At 39.9% G+C, this 22646-nt stretch overlaps 1 protein-coding gene across 1 annotated transcript in view; it reads left to right on the forward strand.

The window, feature by feature from the left end:
• STMN2 (stathmin 2) overlaps positions 1 to 22646 on the forward strand; it is a 57883-nt gene that overhangs the window by 14750 nt on the left and 20487 nt on the right. Inside the window, exons 2-3 of the mRNA XM_026659005.2 lie at positions 19607 to 19702; positions 21234 to 21406. Coding sequence (XP_026514790.1) covers positions 19607 to 19702; positions 21234 to 21406 — 269 coding nt within the window. The remainder of the gene's footprint in view (positions 1 to 19606; positions 19703 to 21233; positions 21407 to 22646) is intronic.

Raw genomic sequence — 22646 nt, forward strand, 5'->3', positions numbered from 1 at the left:
TCTTAAATGCTCAGAAAATGCCTCCTCACTGTGAACACGACTAACATTGAAGTTCCAGGTGGATGCTCAGTTTTCAATCTGACAAAAGAACCAAAAGTTAAGATTTTGATGGTTTTGCTGTCTGGTTATTCTCATGTTTTGCTTAGAAGGACCTGTGTTTCCCTGAGTACAGAATCTGATCTGTACATATGTGGTGGGACTTGACTACATGTACATCTTTGCATACTTTGTGCTGTGCTTTCAAAGTTATTCAAAACAGCAAGAGTTTTGCACCAAAACTAGTTTCCCCTATTGTTAAATATAAGCATGTGCTTAAGTGTTTTCCTTAGTTAAGATGCTTTCCTGAATCAGGGCCTCAACTTGTCTACCCCCAAAAGTTGTACTGCTTTAACTATACCTTACTGTTAAGCAGTGTAACCCCATCCCACCCAGTGGGGATGCAGAAACATCAGTATAAAAGTATTTATACCAGTATAGCTATTCCTGTACAGGAAGGAGAATAAACTATGCTTGTAATAATGCCCCTTTATACCAATATAACTGCATCCATACCAGAGGTTGTAATAATAATAAAAATCACACCCCTAACCAACATAGTTCTATCAGTACAAAAACTGTGGGTAGACCAAGTCTAAGTAAAGACTCAACTGGGGCCTTCACTAGCTGCCATAGTCTGCTATAATGTGTCATTTAGTGTTTTGTTGTGGCGTACACATTTAAAATACAATTATTAATTAACACACTATAATGCATATATTTTATCACTTAAATACACCACTTACATATGACAGTTGGAAGTGTACACTAGCATCCAAACTAACCTCTTTTTTTTTTTTCCAAACTGATGGGAAATCTTTTGTTTAAAATATCCCACAGAGTATCCTGAATCCAAGTTTCCATACAAAATGGGATTTTTAAAATCTCAGCCTGTGTTATCTATTGCATTCTGATATTTAGTCAGCAGTGGGGGCAAAACACAATAGTAATTGTGGAGTACAAAAGAGGAAACGGTTACACATATTTGGCTTTTGGATTAAATATGTTTCATGCAGAATGCTGAAAATTATGCTAATCAAAATTATGTCAGATAACAGAAATCATTTTCTGAAGATAATAATATCCTGGTGGTAACTGTGCTTTTTTTAGACAGTCTAAAATAGGAGTTTCTTTAGCTGACATATCTAGGTTAACCTGAGGCATTGCTTTCATAGCTCTTACAGCAATATATTATCTCTAAAATGGATTCTCAAGGTAATTATAATGTGAGAGTAATAGCAATAGGTTTGGCCCTCATTGTAATGGTTCAGCAAGCACTGAACATCTCTAATTATGCAAAAATAAAAATCAAGAGCCTGCCTGTATTGCAATTTATAATGTCATTAATTTTACATATTAATAGAAATTTCTATTTAGCTGATTGCACTCAGAGCTAAATTTGTCTAAAACAAACAGAGAAATACACCATGTAATTTAATTTAGGAGCTCATTTTCAGTGCCTGGTGTTATGATGAAGTTGCACTCTTGCAATGGTGCCTTCAAAGCACAATTTTAAAAGTACTAAAAAGCAGTCTAAGATATTTTAAAATATATTCTTAAAAGTGGAATATGATGTGTATTAATAAGAAATTTGGATACAACTATTCATCATACGACATCCATTCTCGTTATAAGAAACTCATTTTCTATACCTGTGTTCCAGTTACAGATCAACTAAAAGCAACTATTTGGATCTGGTGTCTGACCCAGATCCTCAGCTGCTGTAAAATGGCCTGGCTTCATCAATGGAGTTATGACAGTTTGTTTGAACTATGCCAGTTTACACCAGTAAGGATGAGGCCCTACAGTTTGAGAAAAGCAATTATTTAGTGGTATTATTTATTTGTATTGCAATAGCACCCAGGAGCCATCCTCATGGACCAGGAGCTCATTGCGCTAGGCACTGTCCAAACACAGAACAAAAAGCTGGTCATATTTCACAATATTTTGGTAATACAACTAATTTCATGCCCTCTTGAGAAAGGCCACAGAGTGATTTCAGTGATTTGATAGTAATGTCAATGCAAGTTTTGGTGAGAATGTAAACAGATATCAATTGAAATAAAAAATGATGCTATGATGCCAAGATGAAATCAAACAACAGTGAGAGTCTTTGGAATCCAGATTATAATGGCAAGACAACCAGTATGTCAGGATTACATCACTACAGTCTAGTCAAGGTATTGCTCTGTCAACATGAAATAAAATGACATCAGTTTGTCAATGGTCCACATAAGATCAAGTTATGAATCATCAGACAAAGTCTGTCCAGACCACATTAAGATATCAGTGTGATCTCAAATGGAAGACAATGTCATTATCAAAAATAAAATTACCATAATACTACCCTTCCAAAATACATGATGCTGAGGTTGAGATATAAGTCTAGAAAAGCAAAGAAATTCTGAGTTAAGTCTTACACAATGTCCTATGCCATCAACATAGTCCTGTTGTGCTAAGACATTGCATACAATCATCCAGGCCTCAGAACAATGATTTATCCCACAAGCGAAGGTATTGTTTTAATAAAAAATGGGTTCATTATATAGGCAATAACAATTATACTTTAGTTAACTTTAATCTGTAGGAGCATCATGTTGAATGGAATTTGTCAACCAGAATGCATAACATCCTACTATCTTATAAGAGAGGGAGTGTAGTAATTGAACTGGGAGTCAGGAGACCTGTGTTCTACATCCAGTTTTGCCATTCATGTGCTTTGTGATCCAGGCAAGTCACTTCACCTCTCTGTTTCCCCTCCCACCCTTTGTCTGCCCCTTCTGCTTAGAGTATAAACATTTTGGTACAGGGAGTCCATGGGCCTGACTCTTTACTGCCTTGCACTTTGCTTTGTCATTAACACTGGAGCAAAGTGATTGCAAAATGCTAGCCCATCAGAATTCTTCACTCAGTTCACCAGTGGCAGCATTTTACACCCCTTTTGACCTCATTTTGCACAGATGTAAATCACTGCACAAAAGGCAACACAATGAAGAAGCAGGTGAAGCTTAAGTGGTTTATAGACACTATGCAGCCACTGCTAGGGACAAGATAGAAACCTCAGGATGAGAGTTTGCTGTGCAGCTATGGCGGTCCTGACGATTCCACACTATGTAGGCACCTTGGGCCAGAATTCGATATCTTTGACACAGGGTAACACATAGTACAGTGCCTAGGTACAACAGGGTTGAGGTAAGTGTGCTGTGACAACTTGTTGAGAATCCATTTGCTTTCACATCTGAACCTTAAAATTACTTTTAAGATACTTTACATGCTGCGTAGAGATTAAGATTCTGGTTGCATGCTAATTATCTTCAAAGCCACAATAGTCAATACATTCTGACACTGGAAATGCTGGAGTGAACTGTTTGGCTTTATGTAAATTCCTAGTAAGCCGTTTGTACATATTGCATTAGATTACCGATAGTTTCAACAAGCTTTTAAAGCCTGAGCTAATTATTTCTTGCTTTGACTTTTATTTACCAAGTCACATTTAGGATACATCACACATGGGGAACTAGTATACCAAATACTGCAGTGTCAGTGTTATTCTGTAGTTCACATATTACCTTATGCTTTTGGGAGACCAATATTTTGGCTGCTGTGTGCGATTTGTATAAGATGCGGAGTCTCATTTTTGTTGGGACTTCAACCAGCTCCTATTTATATACCCACAACTTTGCATGCACACTATTGCAGCAGTAACACCTGTCACGGAGGTGGCAGATTCTAACCCATGTGTGCAGGTGAAAGAATTTGAATGTACAAAAACCATTTGAACAAACAATATGAAGGATACACCTTAAAAACAATAATATTCTGGGAAGGCTGCAAATCCATCTATTCAAAAATCCAACCCATCTATTAAGACCTAATCCTGCAGTCCTTATTTATGTGAAACATCCATTAGCTTCCATGAGGGTTTTGCCTGAGCAACAGAGTAATCAAGTCCATGTTGATATATGTTTCCAAGTCAAGCGCTTGCAGGTTTGCACAACAATATAAAAATAAAATCGTGGCAGAACGGATGCAAAGACTGCCACAGTAACAGGGCTCTGTTTCTTCTCAGAGTGCCATAATATAATAAAAGTCCCATTTAGCTAAAACCTCAGGCAGCTAAAACAATCTAGGAATGAGTGTCATTGCATTAGAACTACACTGAGTAGAGCTTTTAAATTGTGGGCTCCATTTTTATTTTCTAAAGCATAAAAGAAAAGTATCTGGCTTTCTCATATAAAAACAGGGGCTGGCCTGAAGGAGACTGTAGCAGTTGAGAATGTGAACGGAAGCTACTCTGCTAATTTCCAAGCTACACTGCAATTCAGATTGAACAGGGTGTGACCCAAGAGTGGGTTGCAATGGGGTACTCAGTGCTTTGCGCCCCTCAGCTGAGAGCTGTAAAATCTCTGGGTCTCGAACACCTGGAGCGGAGGTTGGCAGTAGAGGAAGGAAGCTCACTCTTTCTTCCTGCTGCAGCCTCTGCCCACGCGCCACCTCTTCCTGCCCAGCACCCTTCTCAAAAGTAGCTCCTCCGTCCCCTCCCCCACGCACAGTATTCAGCACCAACCCTCAGGGCAGTGTGTTTTACAGGTGGCCAGAAACCCCAAGAGCACCAGCCTACCTCACCCCAGCAGCACACGCCCCCAAATCCCTTTTGGATCTGTCACTCACCAAATAGCTGAAAAAAAATCATCCCATGACCCAAATCCCACAATCCTTTGCCACATAAGGGAGTGAGTGGTATGGTGGGTTGCAGGACAATGTTTTTTGGCTATTTTCTGGGCTGTGAACCACTGATACAGAACTAAAACACACAACCACCTTGCACCATGTTTGTCCATTAAAGATGGTGGGGGTGACCTCCTGTGAAGTGAGATGAGTATCCTAAAAATGAACATCCCCCTCAGTCTTCTACAGGATGGCATTAGTAACATTCACTTTCCTAGAGGCACCAGTGACAGGCAACTATAAACCATCATTAAAGGGGAATGTTGGGAGCACAGGTAGTTGGAAAGGAAATACAACCACCATAGGAACACTGAATCTTTGAATTCACTCCCCATTTTAAATAGCACCTCTGGTTCTTTCTTTACATAGTCCATTGTAATGGCTCAGATCAGACTTTCCTGTTTGAGGGGAATTTTGGGGAGGAAAGCTCCAAGAGGATCCTCTTGCAGAGATAACCACCTATAGTCCTGCTGGGAAGCGGGGCAGGGTTTGATCCCTCCAAAGAAAAAGCTTTGGAGCCTATCCCAAATATCTGGCAGATTCCCTGGGATCTGAATGGATGCTAGGGATCCACAAGAAACCTCGACTCCTGCGCATCAGCTTTGGCACCCATTAGAGTCCCCTCAGTCCTACTGGAGTTGAGCTACAAGAGGGTCCTCTGGCCAGGGTGGCCCATAGGATACCTGAAAGGGCTAAGCAGAAGAGAGAATACAGGTTGTGGCTTGTATTATCTTAATTGCTGAGGTTTTGCAGAGCTGAAGAGGGAGAAGATGCATCTCCCCCAACCCCATCCTGCCCACTCCTGTTCTGTCATATCCATATCTCCCCCAGCTTGGCCCTGAACCACTGAGGCCCCCATGGGGTTCAGGGTGAGGACAGTGTTGTGGAGACAATAGAGTCCCTCTTCCACACAGGCAAGAGATTTGTACATGGAGTGTCCCGTTTCCATGCACAGAGCTAGGGGCCCACAGTTAGCAACATCCCAGCTCCCAGTGGCTTTTTATAACTGCTTTGATCTAAAGCCTGGGCAGCATATGCACTTCTGTTCTCAAATACACCGTGAACCACTATAAGATTTTTTTTTCTTCTGGGACAAGAAAACACCATTAAAATATCATCTTAACAATATGGTGCATTAGCTCAACAAAATAACCCCATTAACTCATGTCACAAGTGACCATAACAATCAGGATTCTATAAATTGGTTTTTCATAGCTTCACCAAGCAGAATTATGTAAACAAAAATAATGTAAAATGGTAAGTTAACGACTTCCAGAGCATTAACCTCATGACATCAGAAAATAAAATGAACAGGAATATTTGAATCCTACTATGCACCTTAAATACAAATCATACCATTGCCATATAAAGTAATTAATTTGGTGAGAATACCCACTGAAGTGATCACTGATTAATTTGAACATTACGGGTAAATTTTCAGTCAAGTCTCTAGCCACCCTTTATATCTACATGCTCAAAATTAATTATGCACATATTTGTGCCTACATATTGCAGATGCAAAAAAAAAAAAAGATATTTGTGTGCACCCTTTAAATAGTCTAACATCTCTTTGTACAGGGCTTCAAATGGGTTTTTTGGGTCCATATGCTATGCTGGCTTTAGAACTGCTGTACACTGGGGGCATACTGCAAAGCTACCTAATTCATGGGAGAAACTGGGCTTACACTTAAAGGGCATAGTTATGTGCAGATGCCATTTTGCACATGCACAGGTGGAGGCTGAGGGCTAAAACCTGGTCCTGAACATGAAATGTAATAGTTTCCAGTGATTTGGGGAAGTATTCCATGATACTCATTGATTGCACTACCATTCTAGGTTAACTTATGAAGAACATTTGACATTAATGCTTGATTCCATTAAAATGAGTTTTAAACAGAACTTGCTTTGGAGATAGAAAACATCACAAATACTTCTGCTCATGCCTACATAACTTTATTGATTTCGGCACAGCCTCCAAAAGGAGCTACAAAATTGCAAACAAATATTAAATCAAAAACTGTAATTGCCATGAGAATAGATTAGATTTGTACCATTTACTTTTTTCTCACTGGTATGGACCTCTGCTATGCATTTCCGCATTCTTATTAGAATTATTATCCAAAATAGACAATCAGAATTGTAATGATTCATATATTTTCTAAACACAATGAGCAGTTTTTCTGGATTGCCTTTTCTTATTTTTCCCTCTTTTGGTTTATTCTACAGTAAAGCCAAAGGTGGTTGTCGTCATCATTTTGTCATGCAATAATCAGGCCCTGAAGTTCACAAATAAATTCGGCAATTCATACAGGGTCCTTTGTAAGGGCTTGATCCATGGTGTTCAATCCAAAAACCTTCCCTTTCTTTATTTAACAATAGCTTCCCTGGGTAGGCAAGTCCTTAATTACACTTGGTTCATATTTCTGAGGTTTTCTTTCCAACTATAACAGATAGAAGCTTACTCTTTTTTTTAAATTAAAGCTGAGATTCTGGAGAACAAAGTAGTGGTTTCAGAGAGGTGCTTGTATAGCATCTGGTGCATACCAGTTGCTTCCAAGCCCTGGTCGTTAGATATTGGAATTCTGGTGTCTAATGTCCAAGTCAAACAAAGCTGATATAATATGAATGAATTCATTTTCTGACTGATTTTCCCACACACAGGACTCACAGAGAGTCCAATATAAAAATCAGTGAGCCACATCTTGAAGTGAGAGAGAGTTGAATCTGTACGGTCTGTGTGAAAACTGAGCAGGGATTTCAGGAGTCAGTCAAATAGTTTTTTTTTTTCTTAATTGTTACAAGACTACAGGAGCACAATATTGCACTCAAAAGCATGGATGAGTGGTAAAACCTGCTCCCAACACATCTTTCAGAGTGGATCCCACCTCTACTGATTTTCATTCCTGCAGTGTGCCCCATATGCTATGTCACAATAACGGATGTTATTTTCTGAGATGCTCGTGATATGAATCAGAAGATTCATCTTTTTACCATTTATTTCAGCTAATATTTCCCTTGATAGGGCATCAATATCCTCAACTGTTGTCATTCCAACCTGAGTTTCTGATCTTCCAATTTTGGCAAGTCATCAGTTACCTTGCGCACCTATACACCAACATGTGATGGATTCTTTAAAAAAATCATTTTATTGCCTTGCTTTCTGAGTCTCTGAGCCTGCTTATAAATTGCACCACTGATAGCATTCTGGTTTCTTCAAAAGCAACTGAGGATCACTGCCTGAGAGTCAACAAAATTATGCAATTAAAGATGCTTCTCCCGCGTTCTAAAAAAATTCATTCAGAAAACAAGGAGAGATTCTCCCCTGCACTAAGCTACTTTGCACAATGCCACACTGGACTGTAAAGCCAACAGAGTTGGCCACAGTGTGGCTCCTATGCCATCTCTCCCACCAGCCAGAAGAGGGGACATTCCTAGAGGTAAAAGGGGGCATAGCCAGTGCTTTCCTGCATACTGCTAATCTCTGTGTACCATACCAGAACCTTCAGGCCACTGGCAGTGAGCATAATTTAGAGCAGCCTTTAGGTTGATCTAATTTACAATGGAGAAACCAGTCCAGTACACAGATAGCCCAGGAGTGTGGTAGTGCAAAAGTGGCTTAAAGTGACCCTTGTGCGCACAACACCCCATCCTGAGTTGTGCTACGCATTCAGTCACAACCAAGGGTAAGATTGCAGAGAGGGAAAGGTGATGGCATTCTTCCAAGCTCCACCCACAAAATAAGCTCTGCGATGTGAGTCACCAAAACTGGATGCTGGTAACTATAGATGTCTCAGACATAATAGTGTGTGCTCCCCTCACTGGGACTTCAATAAGCCTGTGACCTTTCCTAAGCTCTCTAGCTTGGCTTCTTCTTGATTGGGGGAAAAATTAGTAGTATTTCCCAAATGCCATCCACTTGTGGCATCGAAGTGAGCTGTCACTCACAGTACACCATGCAGCTCTGTGAGCCTCCCTCTAATTTCTTGCACAAGGAATGAAATAGTTAACTGTTGACATTTCAATTACATGGCTGGGCAGCTGAGTTAATGAATGGGGCAAGTCACACTTCTCAGTCAGAGCTATTGTTCCAGGCTCACTGCAGACTCAAGCACACTTCTCTGCATCAGGGCTTATCTACACCAGGAAATAACCTGTAACTGCTAAGAGTGGAATTATTATTAATTATTTTTATTAATAAGTATGATTTATAATACTTGTGTGTAATTATTATTAATTTTAATTCTTGTGGAATAGCTATTCTACACTAGCTCCTCATGTGAACACTATGAGTGCCTTTGTGTGGTTTAGTTTAATCCCTTTTGGATTAAGTGCAGAATAAGTGTCCTCATGGAGAACTAGTGCAGAATCGCCATTGCACTTTAAATCCACAGCCTAGCTTATTTCACAATCGCTTCCCTGCATAGACAAGTCCTTAGCTACACTTGGTTCATATTTATGAGGTTTTTCTTTTCAAACTATAACAGGTAGCAGTTCACTCTTTTTTTAAATGAAAAAAAGCTTTAAAAGTTTTTTTAAAAGCTGAGATTCTGGAGAACAAAGTAGTGGTTTCAGAGAGGTGTTGTATGGCATATGGTGAGTACTGGTTGTTTCCAAGCCCTGGGCATTGGATATTAGATTTTGGTGTCTAATACCCAAGTTAAACAAAGCTGGTAGAAAATGAATTCATTTTCATTCTGACTGATTTCCCCACACATAGAACTCACAGAGAGTCAAGTATAAAAGTCAACGAGCCAAACCCTGAAGCAAGAGTGAGCGTAGTCTGAGTAAAAACTGAGTAGGGATTTCAGGAGTTGGCCAAATTGATTTTGTTTTGTTTTGCTTTAATAGTTACAAGACTACAGAGAGTACATTTTACTTCAGTCTTGTGTCAATACTTGTCACCAGAGTGAACACACTACAAACTGCACCCATTCTCAATACAGTTAGAGGAGGATACATTGGATGCAATCTATGGGCTTCAATTCACTGTCCAGCCCTATCTCCGCTGCTGCGTCCCGACAAGTATTTGTTCATCTAGGCCCCAATCCTGCAAATGTTTATGCATATGCTTAACTTTATTTCCATGAGTTGAAATCAACGGGGCTACTGATGACAGCAATCAAGTGTTTGCATGATCAGGGCCCTCAATTTAATTCATCCCTAAAAACCTCACTTCTGCAGCATCATCTACAAAAAAAAAAAAAAGTACATTTACACATAAAAAACCAAAGCCAAAATCTTTCAGCCACCAAGGCAGATGCAGAGAGCTCACATAGCCATATTTCTGTTACCCGTTGTGACTCAAGAACCTCTTAATGCCAACTGGCAAGGGGGTGCAGGTGATGTCTCAAATAAAATCTGGTGTGTCACTGGTCATCAATATCATTGCCCAGTGCATGTACAGGTGTTGTGTAAGGAATCATGCATATATACTGAAAATATTTTTTCTCAAAGTCTGTATCTGGGGGGCTGGTCACCAGCAAAGGTGAAAAACAGGTTTTCTGTCTGACAAGAGATGTCTAGTTGTTTACATGTAAATTGAGCATTGTCTCATTCACAATGGGTCTTCTATCACCAATCTGAACTGAATGCAAATAAAGACTTGTAAGACCTTCACGAAAGAAACTAACCGGAAAAGAAAATAGTGGGAGAGGAGAACCTGATCTTGAGGTGCCCTTCAAAGGATTTTTTGGCTATGTTTGGAGGGCAGACCAGGCACCCAGGCATCCCTCACCTAGGAAGTAAAAGGACAGCAGGTTTGCTTCATGAACATGAGATCTCAGCTAGGCTTGACTGAAAATGCTGGAGAGAACTTTGGATGAGATAGGCTTCTTTCGACAGCAGGTTAACCTGTTAGCATGCTTTCTAGAGACTAAACTTAGCTATGATTTAGTTTGATATATAACCATTTGTTTCCAATATTCTTACTCATTATCACCTGCATCTCTATTCTTTGATAAAATCCCCCCCCCACACACACACACACACAATAAGTGTATCTAAGTGTTGTGGTGCTAAGCAAAGTGCTGGTCCTGAGTTGACGCTTACAAGCTGGTGTGTACTGTGGGCAAAGGGCTGAACACTACAGGGATAGCTCAAAGTATTCAGGGGCTGGTGTGGGCCTGTTGCTACCTGTACAGACAGAGCAAGGCCTGCAGGGCCAGGAAGATAGTGCTTATGTTGCCAGAGGGTGGTGGTTCAGGGAGCTGACCCACAGCAGGCACAGACAAGACCGCTTCACGCTAAGGGGAAGGTGGTGGTGAGATGCCACACCACCCTGGGTACCATCACACCCATATCCTTCTTCCTCCCTCTTCATTCCTGGTGGATGTTATGATTTCATTTCTCTGTCAAGTCCATTATTGACATAGGGAGATCTACAGGACAGAAGCCAGTCTCTTGTGCTCGCTTTCCAGCACCAAGCACACTTTCAGATGCTATAAAAAGATGAATAATGCTGCTAAGGAAATAGTCCCTTAAAATCACTGGTGATTTATATAAACAATATTGTGAGTTGCCTATAATATTGTCCTAAAAGAATGAGAAAGTACAAAATGTGAGCTAAATACAGATATTAACCTTTCCATGTGCTTCTGTTATGTTTAAATCCATCAGAAATCAATTACAATTATGATCATATAATCCCTGTTTCATTTCACAATAAGGCTGCAGCACATTTTTGTGGATTACAACAAGAATTACCGGCTAAAAGATGACTCTGAGTTTGGCATTCAAAGGAATAACACAGCCCTCACACTGACAGTATTTCTATTACAAAGCAAAAGGGCCCAGCACATCAGAGTCAGTATAAACAAAGTTAACCTTCAGAATGTAACAGTGTTTTTGTCAATGAAATCCCTGAGAAATCAATATAAATGTGGCTATAGTATACCACAGTGATATGAACCTTGTGTATCTTGCATTTCATGCTTCATCTAATCTTATCTCTTACCTTTCGGCCTACCAGTCTTTTCCAAAGCAGACAATAAAATTGGATTCAGGTTCAATAACTAGAATTCATCCCGGAAGGCTGACGATTTGACAACAAGCCGGAGAGCAGAGATGTGGGGAAGGAAGTGGACTGTGTTGTGAGTTGTGCTTTGTGACCACTAAGAAATAGCACAGTGGTAGTGCACTAGTGTTTGGCCCTTTGAGATGTCAATACCACAGAGCACTGATTGTCTAGGGTGTGATGGAAGAACTCCACGAAGGGCCCTGATGGGTTATTATTTATGGACCAGATTCAGCAAAGGGACAAGGAATAGATATTTGACAAATGAAAATATGTCAATGAATAAATAGCATTTATATTCCTTATTAGTCTGCTTTCAAATGTAAACAAATAGCCCAAATGATTAATAGGAAACTTTCTGTGGGCTATGTTGTGACATAATAGTCTTCCCTGACTATAGGGCAATGAGCATGCAATGAATTGTGACTTTGTCCCAATTTGTTCCGTGGTTTCTCTGCTTTCTCCAGACAGGCAGTAATTAGTTGCTGGTTTATATCAGTAGCCAATTATTTATTCCTCCACATCAGTTCATGGCACTGGCTGGTGTGCTATGGGGAGAGGGGTGGCAGAGCCGTTCCTCCCCTCTTCACAAATCCCACCATCACCACTTGCACAGAACAGAAGGCCCCCATGGAGCCCCACACTGTGATCTGCAATGCAAGAGACTTTTCAACCTTCTTCACACAACCATGCAGGTCAAGAGTTCTGTATTAATAGAAAGTCAGCATACATGCACGTAACAGCCCACTTTGAGAAAACAGACAGTGGGCACTAGATTATATTCAGAACATTTCAAATGCTGATAAACGGGTGTCATTTAATCACTGAGTCTAGGATTTTTGAAGGAGTCTATGGGAGTTAGGCACACCATTTCCACTGAGTTTCCATGGGATTTAGGCAACTAAGTCCCTTAGGTTCCTTTGAAATTCCCAGCATATTTTTTATCTTCATATTTATCCCTTTGATTAACCTAAACCAATGGTCCAAAGAAACTGCACTCCATTAGATACATGTCTGTAGTGACCAGGACAGTCATGCCTAAGAGTTAGAATCAGGAACCAGAGACAGAGTCAGGTGCCAAACCAAAGTCAGCATCAGGGGTAAGAGCAGGGACCTGAAGAGAAAGCAGGAAAATGGGAACAGACAGGGATCTGAGATAAGGAGGACCAGAACAGGCTGGAAGGCAGGGCTCTGCAGTCAGGCAGGTAGGCAGGGTCCATAGTAGCCCTCCAGTGATTCGTCTAGTTGTTCAATTTCCTGAGCCTCTTTCTGGCTTAAGTAGAGCGTTCCAGCCAATTGATGGGAGGGGGAGAGAGCTGGACATCTCCACTAATCAGGAACTTCATGGGCAAGGCTAGTGCTTCATTAGCCCCCTTCTTGAAGAATTTGACTATGCTGCTGGGTAGCAACAGTCTATGCATAGCAACAGTCTATGCATAGCCGGGAAACCCACAGGCCTAGGTTCAAGGCTTATGAGCCCTCATGCTATCTTAGTAAAGTACACCAAAATTTGCTATTTTATAAATTTATTTTGCATCGTATCATTATCCAAGTGATTTTCCAGCCCTTCAATATTGCTTTTAACAGCAAAATTGACTATCCTATTCATGTTAACCTATTTTCAGCGTTGCCAATGACAAACATTCAAAAACCATGAGTCAGGCCCCCAGAAATCATGAAATTAGCTTAAAAAATAGATTTTTTAAAAAAATATAATAATTGTCTGGTTTCTCTGCCTTGAGTGTACACTTGGGTTCATGTTTACAAGCTTTTCTCCACAACCCTGAGGGCTAGAAATTACTTTTGTTAAAATGAAAGCTGAGTGAGAGTCTCATGTAATTTCATGACTCCCGGTCCTGGGGACTGAAGAAAAAGCAGCAAATATCATGAAACTCCCAAGTAAATCAGAAGAGCTGGAAACACTGCTTTCCCCCTCCCCCCCCCAATACATTGACTGATATCTGGAGCACCTGTTTCTGGGCAGAGTGTCCAGAAAGCTCAAAAATATTAAAAGTAAAATTAAATTGTAACTCAGCCTAGAGATACTAGACATTTCCCTAAACAAACTAGACAAAAGGGAATAATCCAAAGAGGAAGAGCTGGTGGGAAAGGAGAGGCCAGAATGGGCAGAGATACAGCATCCTAAATAGAAGCAGCTTGAGGGCAGAAACAGAGGGATTCTTCACTGAGGGAATTCCATAGATAGGATCCCTGATCCAAGGTAATTTTGCTGATGGTCCAGTTGAGCTACAGCCTTGGAATTCAAGAACAATCTGTTTCATGTCAGTTGCCTGACATGCCTGAGAGGGAAACAGAGTGAGATGAGTACACAGGTAACTCAGACTCTAAGAGTGGTTAAAGCAAACTGAAACAGGATGGGAAGTTCTCACTGCACCAGTTCAGGAGAAGGGGGATCAGTCCAGGAAACTGTTTACCTGAGCCAGGGAAAGGAGGGGACGCTTCCAGTATTGCCAACCCCAACCCCAAATGCTCAAAATTATGAGTCAAGCCCCCAAAATCGTGAAATTGACTTTAAATTATTTTTTAAAATAATAAATTTGATAATACATTTTAGTTGCATTCTGAGCCTTCAGGTTGCACACAGGTCATGTTTTCTCTACAACCATGAGAACAAGAAACTTACTTTAAAAAAAAAATTGAAAGCTGGGATTCTGATATATTCACATGATTCCAGGAGCCAAGGTATTAAGAAATACACAAGACTCCCAGTCAAATTGCAAGAGTTGGCAAGGCTGAGCTCCCCTCTGCTTTTAGCCAATGGGTGGCAGCAGTGCGCCCCTGCTTCCCCCAACTTTAATACTAGATCTAGACAATTAAAGGCTTTATATGTAATTGAAACTATAAGTCTGAAAAGGTTCTATTGCCCTCGTTGGTCAATATCATTTTTTACTAGTCATTTCCTTATCAAAGCTTATTGTAATCCCAAGATTAACATCATTTACTACAGAAGTAGTTAACAGTTATGTGCACAATATGTGACTGAATGAGGATCCGCATAATTAGCAAAGCCAGTTGTAAAACTGACCCTGGAAAATACGCCTTGTTATAATCATCATTTTCTTTACAAGTTTTAAAGAATCAACAAAAAGAGCCATCACTTTTGTGTATATTTATTTCAGTTAACACATGATTTTTTATGATAAAATGATAAATGATGAAATGATATAGTTGAAAATCTTAACCAAATGTTGATAGCTAATCATGGTCATTATGACAAATGGAGGAAGATAATTGGCATTCATATATGGATACAGCATGTGAATGAGTGGATGTCACTTGCAGTATCATATTCTTCTGTGATCTGAATTTAGAATGTGGTTGTGGGAAGGGAGGATTCATTCATAGGCTTTGAATGCAAACAGGAAACTCATCTTACTGGGAGAGCGATTATATGAAATTAGCTGTCACCACCCAAACATTGCTCAGGCAGCAATTTCTTAGCTGTAGTTAAAGAAGAGGCTGACCATAATGGTCCCTCTCAATTATGATAGCTCATAAAAAAAAAAAATCACATAAAAGCTGAAAGTACAATATTATTAAGATAGTACTAACACTTTTTCAGCACTCCTCCCCTCACCCCGCCTCTTTTCCACAAAGGGCATTTTGCATTGTGACACATTACATCAATTTATGTTCTTCTCTATTCTATGAAATATAAAACTGATGAGACATTAGGCACAGAAAAGCTTAGTTATCCAATTGTCTGAACCTTATCCAAAGTCAATGAAAAAAGTCCTGTGGACTTTAACTCATGCCCATCTTTCTTCCCATCTCCTTCAATTTCAAAATTCAGAACAAATAAAATTAAATTTAAAAAAACCCTCCCCCAACTTTTGAGTTCGCACCTACCCCATTGCTAAAATATGTTCATTATCTTTACTCTAATTCTCATAAATTGTAATGTTCGGTATCATCTACCACTTAAAGCATTTTGCAGGGTTTTCCACCAAACTGAATCACTACTGTTATTGAATCTCTTCCTTCCCCTTCACTAAATTAAAGGATGGTTCTTAAATTCTAGATCTGGTGTGGACTGGTAAAGTAGTTTAAAAAAAAACAAACAAAAAAACCACAGGGTTTTGGCAAATACATGTTAAATAGGTACCTGATTTGAATGTAATGGTGAAGGATCAAAAAGGGTTTGCTATATGGCATTTCACCTGAAAAATAAAGTGAGTTATTGTTCCTTACACAGTCATAAGCATTGTGTCTCCAAATATATGGTTTTACCAAAATGCTCTTCGAATAAAAAACATGCTTTTCCACAAAGGATGGTTCAGTGGTGAGGCAGCTAACCTAAGACTTAGGAGACTCAGGTACAATTCTCTGTTCTGCCACAAACAGCCCATGTGACTTGAGCAAGTCACGTAGGTTACATCTATACTATGAGCTAGGGGTGTGATTCCCCTGCTCGCATACACGTACGCGCACTAGCTCTCATCAAGCTAGCGCGAGTGGTGGCAATGGAGGCATGGCTGAGCTGTGCCGAATACATATCCACTGGTTTCTGGTGGGCATGTATTCAGTCCAGCTTAGCTGTGCTTTCGTTGCCTCTACCCATGCTACTATGCATACAGCTATTTATACTTCCTCTAGCCCAATGAAAGCTTGCGCAAGTACATATAAACAAGCGGGGGAATTACATCCTTCGCTCATAGTGTAGACATAGCCTGAGGGCCTATACACACTCGCACCTACTTCGGTATAACTTAACTCACTCAGAGGGGTTAAAAAAGCCACCCACTGAGCACTGTAAGTTACACCAACCTAAGCACCAGTGTGGACAGCGCTATGTTGCGGGAGAAGCTCTCCCTCTGACATAGCTAGTGGAGTAATGATGCCGATGGGAGAGCTCTCTCCCACTGGCATAGAGTGTCTGCACTAGCAGTGCTATAGTGACACAGCTACATCGGTACAGCTGCGCTGCTGTAGCGATTCTAGTGTAGACTAGCCCTGAGCCTCAGTTCCCTATCTGTATAATAGTCTAATAGCACTTCCCTACCTCACAGGGTTGTTGTGAGGGTAGATACATTTAAGAGGTTGTGAGGAGCTCAGATACTACAGTAATGCTGACCATCGAAGTACCTAAAACAGAAAGACCTTTCCTGTAATATGCTATATTATCTGTATGTTTGGCTGATGGTGCTGTAGTGGCCTCTAGGATCTGGCAGGATTATTCAAACCAATTTACAACTCTGGCTGAAAGTCTTTCTAGGGCAAAGAGTGACTAAATCAATACAAGTCAGAGCATGGTACTTGTATAGCCTGGTAAATCATCTGAATTCTGTCACTGCCCAGGATGAAAAAGGAGAACCACCCACAAGGTGCTTTTAGTGCAGCTATAGTACTAAGAGGAATGAGAGCAGAGCACGACATTCTTATCTCTTAAACCATGTTTTGTAGATGACAAGCTGGCAGGACAAAGACTTTTTCTGATTGTTTTAAATGCTTTTAGAAATTGCAAATATCAAATACCTGGCAAAGTTAAAAACAAGAGTCAGGATTGCTAGGATACCTAATTCATACACACATATACAATATTTTGTAGCCTTGATCCAGCAAACCACTTCAGAGTGCTTAACTTTAAGCATGTGAATCGTCAATGAGACTCTTCATTTTCTTAAAGTTAAGCATGTGCTTAGGTGCTTTGCTGGATTGGGGCCTAACCAAATAGGTGTTATCCTGCAATGTTAAAACATATCACCATTTTAAATGCAGGGAATCATTTGCAGGATTCCATATGCTAACAAGTGATTCTAGTGTAAATGTCATTTGGACATAAAAAATTCTTTTTCAGATGTGAATGTCATAATGATGGAGTGTTCACGACTGCCTTAATTCCAAAGATTGCTCCCAGTGCAAGATAGTTACTTTAACACAGCAGCAGTGCAAAAAATGTTTCTCAAGTCCTTTTTTGTGCATTTGATAATCTTTTCCATAATACTGTTTGATCTAAATATTGATTGGGATTCTTGTCTTTACAGTTTTTTTGTATGTAACTGAATTCTTTCACCATCTGTAAACAGAACCATAAAGGACTTGCCAACCTCAGTACGCAGACAGTTAGATCTCTTGGTGCAACTTTGTGCTGGGGTATTTGGCGATGAGTATGGGTTAATATGAAGCATACAGTAGGTCATGTGTGCTCTGGGTGGATTGATTGGTGTCCCATGATCAAGATCTATAAGTTGCCCCAAGCAGTAGTCTACTGAATGCTGATTTGAGACCTGGCCCTGAAAACTGCTGAACTTGTGCATCCCTCATTGCCATTGCCTTTCATGAGAGCTGAGGGCCCTCAGCCCCTCGGAGCAAATGCTCAAACTCCTTAAGTACAAAATGTCAGAAAGAGCAAGCAATATGCATATGAAGGCCTGAGTGGAAGTTTTATATCTCTATTGATTTCTATTAATTATTTTAAACTTAATCTGTCAAATCCATCACTGGTATAGCTTCATTGATTTGATGCAGTGACATCCAGATTGAATTTGTGCTTATGTCAATTATAATAACATCAGTAATAGTTATATTTTAGGGCATGTTTTCATATTCCAGAGGCTAACTTGTACCTGCCTCTGTGTGTGCAATTAAATCATTTCTCATTCTAAGAGGCACTTCTCTATGCAAATGTGGGTTTTGAAGAGACACATGCATGCATGCATGCACTTTTTGAAGGCACATGGGTGCATGCACTTTTTGTATCCTGTAAGAGTGGATGGGAGGCAAATTTTCAAACCCTGGATGCTCAGCATTTGCCTCCCATCCACTCTTACTGGATACATTTGTACAGTATGGACCAGTGGCTATGGCACTGGACTACTATTCAGAAGATGTGGGTTCTAGTCCTGGCTTTGCTACTGGCCTGCTGGGTAACCTTGAGCAAGCCACTTAACCCTCTCTGTGTCTCTATTTCCTCAATCAGAAATTGTGGATAATGATACTTACCTCCTTCCTAAAGTATTTTAAGATGTATGGATGAAAAACACAATAATAATATATAGCGGTTATATCATTAGCCCAAGTGGGCTCCAATCCTTGACTGGGGCCTGTGAGCCCTACAGTAATACAAATTATAAATAATGGTAATTAATGTGCATTTCGTATATAGATTGGTTTACACTGGAACCGGACGTGGGAGCTAACAAATCAATTCAATAGGACAGGAGGTTAAAACCTTTTTGGTTTGGCGTATTAAGGGTATTATTTCTAAAGAGTTTTGCTGAGACTCTTGTTATGAATTATCCATATTTCTGCGGTTTTTTTACAATTATTTGGATGACATTTGCATTTGTATCGGACAACGCCTTTAGTATCTGCCAGTGGCAATCCATGAACCAGAACTTCAGAGATCTTGATGAGATTTTGGAGGATTTGGAGGAACTGTAAAGTTTGTGAGAGTGTCACTTGCCTCTGGCTGCAGAGAGAGAGAGAGAGAGAGAGAGAGAGAGAGAGAGAGAGACTGGATTATGGCACTATTCCAATATTAAAATACATTGCTGGTCAGCAATCCTCAACTCATGTAAGTCAGAGAGACCCAGAGGGCATTGGATCTGAAGTTAAGACCATGTTGTAGGAGACATGGGGGTCAGAAGCAGTCTGGGCAGTACAGGGTGTCTGACATTCACATACTATTAAAGATGCCCATATTCAGAAGGAATGGTCAAAGGCAAACATTTTGGAAAATCTTTCAGGCTGGGATTCAGATGTTCTATCACGCATATAGCTAACTATTGTAATTATGATCTAAATTAAAAACTCACAGTAAGAAATTTGGGAAACTGATGTAAACTAACAAACAATCTCTTATTTCAGCCTATAAGGAAAAGATGAAGGAGCTGTCCATGCTGTCTCTGATCTGCTCTTGTTTTTACCCTGAACCTCGCAACCTGAATATCTATACATATGATGGTGAGTAACCTTCACTGGAAATCATCCTGCTTGTTAAATAATTTGGCAGTGCTGGGATATGACTCATTTCACTTTCACAGTTTCTAATATTTAGTCAATGCTTTGCTGATTTAACAATTCACTTGCTATTTCTGGCTGTTAGTTCTTACCAATTGCCTATTGCTCATTGTGGTGATTGTTTGGCCCCAATAACAACATATTAAAATCTCATTTTAAAAAGCCCATGGCTGGCTATTTTATAATTAGCTGTACTGTACTTAGTACCTCAAGAAATACTACCCATTCAGGAATTGCAGATATTCACAGCTGAGGTAATTCTCAGGAAAATCAAGAAAATATGCTTTCCCTAGCAGGCACCAATGAGGTAATTCTCAATTAGTAAACTTGGATTTTTCTCACCTAGGCTTGAGATAACATGTTTTTAAATTCATTACATCTGGGGACTTTTCCTTGTGAGCAAGTAGATGGGTGTTATGAATTGAACAAACTATTTGAGGAGTTGCATCTCTGGCCTGTGTAGGGGGCTAAGAGACAGCAGGGTCTCAGCAGCTGCTTCAGCAAACAAAAGCAGTACAGCATATCTGTAATTCCCAAAGGGGTCAGGAGCTATTCCTGCCCCTCACCAGCATAAAAGGAGACAATTTTGGAGAAACATTTTAAAATCTAATTTAAGGACTGGTCAAGCTGCTGGATTGATAGCCTTGGAAACAGAAATTCTTTATTTATCCATAGGACAGGTACAGCAGGAATCAGTCTATGCAAGCTTCCCCAGGTGATCTGATAATGACATCTCAGCCTCAGACGCATGAAAAACTCTAGTTCAGTCTCCATTCCAATTCAATACTTGGCTTGGTTGCTGAGATGAGCAATATGGTGCCAAGTGATATCACGTGTGATGGTGAATAGTCTCAAGTATGGACACTTGTTCACCACTGGACTGCAATCACCAATTAATTTCGCATGACCATCAATCACATGCAGATTATTTTTGGTCAAACAACTGCTTTTTAATTTAACTTTGGAAAACCAGATTGGGCTTACAAAAGTAGGTTTGTTACTATTAAAAGTGTCAATAGTTTTGAACATTTTTACCATTACTCCTCCATGACTTCCTATATATGTATTTCCCTCTAAAGTCATTGATAAACTTCTTCTAACCCTGAGAATTACCAAAGAGTAAATTTACAGTAGTTCATTTTCATGAAGCAACTACCAAACATGGCAAGGGCTAGTGAAAGACAATTTTTCACACCAGCTTTATTTGCCCATATTTATTTGTCCATATTAAGCTTTCTTTACTACCATATAAATCCCCACATACACACATATACATGCTTTTATAGCCTTCCAAAATGACATACATATTTATCTTTATAGGATTAATTTATACTTACACTGTTACTAACAAATGGGAATGTACCTCTCATGAGACCTGTTTTCTACACATACTCGGCCGTTTCCCTTTCATTGCCAAAGTATGCTATTTCTCTCCTCCAATGTTGGGTTTAGCCTTTTTAATTTTATTTCCTAGATATGGAAGTGAAACAAATCAACAAACGTGCCTCTGGCCAGGCCTTTGAACTGATCTTAAAGCCACCATCTCCTGTCTCAGAAGCACCACGGACTTTAGCCTCTCCAAAGAAGAAAGAACTGTCCCGTGAGGAGATCCAGAAAAAGCTGGAAGCTGCTGAGGAAAGGAGAAAGGTATCTTTGCTTTTTAGCTGTGCCTTGCCATATGCAATTGCAACAAAGTTTCCTATCATTTCTGATGAAAAATCATCTTGCAGTGAGGATACATCGTGAGCATTATAATAATAATACTGACATTATTTCCACTGACATTTATGGCTGATGGTACACTCATTGCAAGATGATTTTTCATCAGAAATGTTAAAAAAAATGAAAAATGTTGAATGAAACAAACTGTTTTATTCTTTCTACTTTTTAGCCAACCCCTCCTCCCCCCAAATTCAACCAGCTCTAATGGCCAGGAAGTATGGGTTATATAATGAAGGTATCTGTGGAGAGAAAGCCTTAAATTCACAATCTTTGCTCCATGTATATAGTGCTAGAACTGGGTAGGCCCCTATATGGAATAAAGATGTTCCCCTTTATGACCTTAATCAGCATTTCAGACTTCCGTGTGTGTTCATCATGTACATTCTACAAAGATGTCAGACCTTCTAGCAATAAAAAAAAAGAAAAATGCAGGGTACTTAGAGCAAGCAGACAGAACTATACCTCAGCTCTCTGGCTTCCACCCAGATTGATGGGCCAAAGAAGTCTTCCCTTGTCAAACATTTTCAGGGATAGATTTAGCTATTCTATGAATTTAAGCTTAGGTCAGACTATTTGTTATGTATATTTTAGGCCATTTTAAAACAGGATAAACGGCCAGATTCTCAGCACTGGTCAATGTGCAGAAGTCAGGGGATGGGGTACAAAGTGATTTAAAGCTCATCTTTGCATGTCTGTGGCACTTAGGGCTGCTCTGTGGAGGACTAACAAGACTTCTACTATGTTAGAGCATTCTCAGGGCTGCTCTAAATTATGCCAAGCTGCAATCACCACAGGAGGCTGAAAATGCAGTGGAAGACTGGAGACAGTACTGGCCACTCCCCCTTTCCTCCTGCCAGGCCGTCTTTTCCCTGCCTCACAGAAGGAGAGTGCAGTAAGAGCTTCTAACCTCTTTGCCACCAAATGATCTATGTTATCTTGGTGTGATCTTGCTGGCATTAGACTCACATTTCACTGGTGAGTTGATGTAAAGTGGCTACACCTCATAGAGAATCTGACCTAAGGTGCCTGAAAGTAAAACAAGCTCAGCTGTCTCTGAGCCTTTACTCTGTCTCTTGAATCTTATCATTTGTTATAAATTAAGAGCAGAGTTTGTAGAATTTTGTCAAAAGGTGGAAGAAAATAAGCAAAGAAATTAAGGGGCTCA

This window comes from Terrapene carolina, unplaced genomic scaffold (assembly GCF_002925995.2).
Source record: "Terrapene carolina triunguis isolate 2854851 unplaced genomic scaffold, T_m_triunguis-2.0 Scaffold58, whole genome shotgun sequence".
Taxonomy (NCBI): Eukaryota; Metazoa; Chordata; order Testudines; family Emydidae; genus Terrapene; species Terrapene triunguis.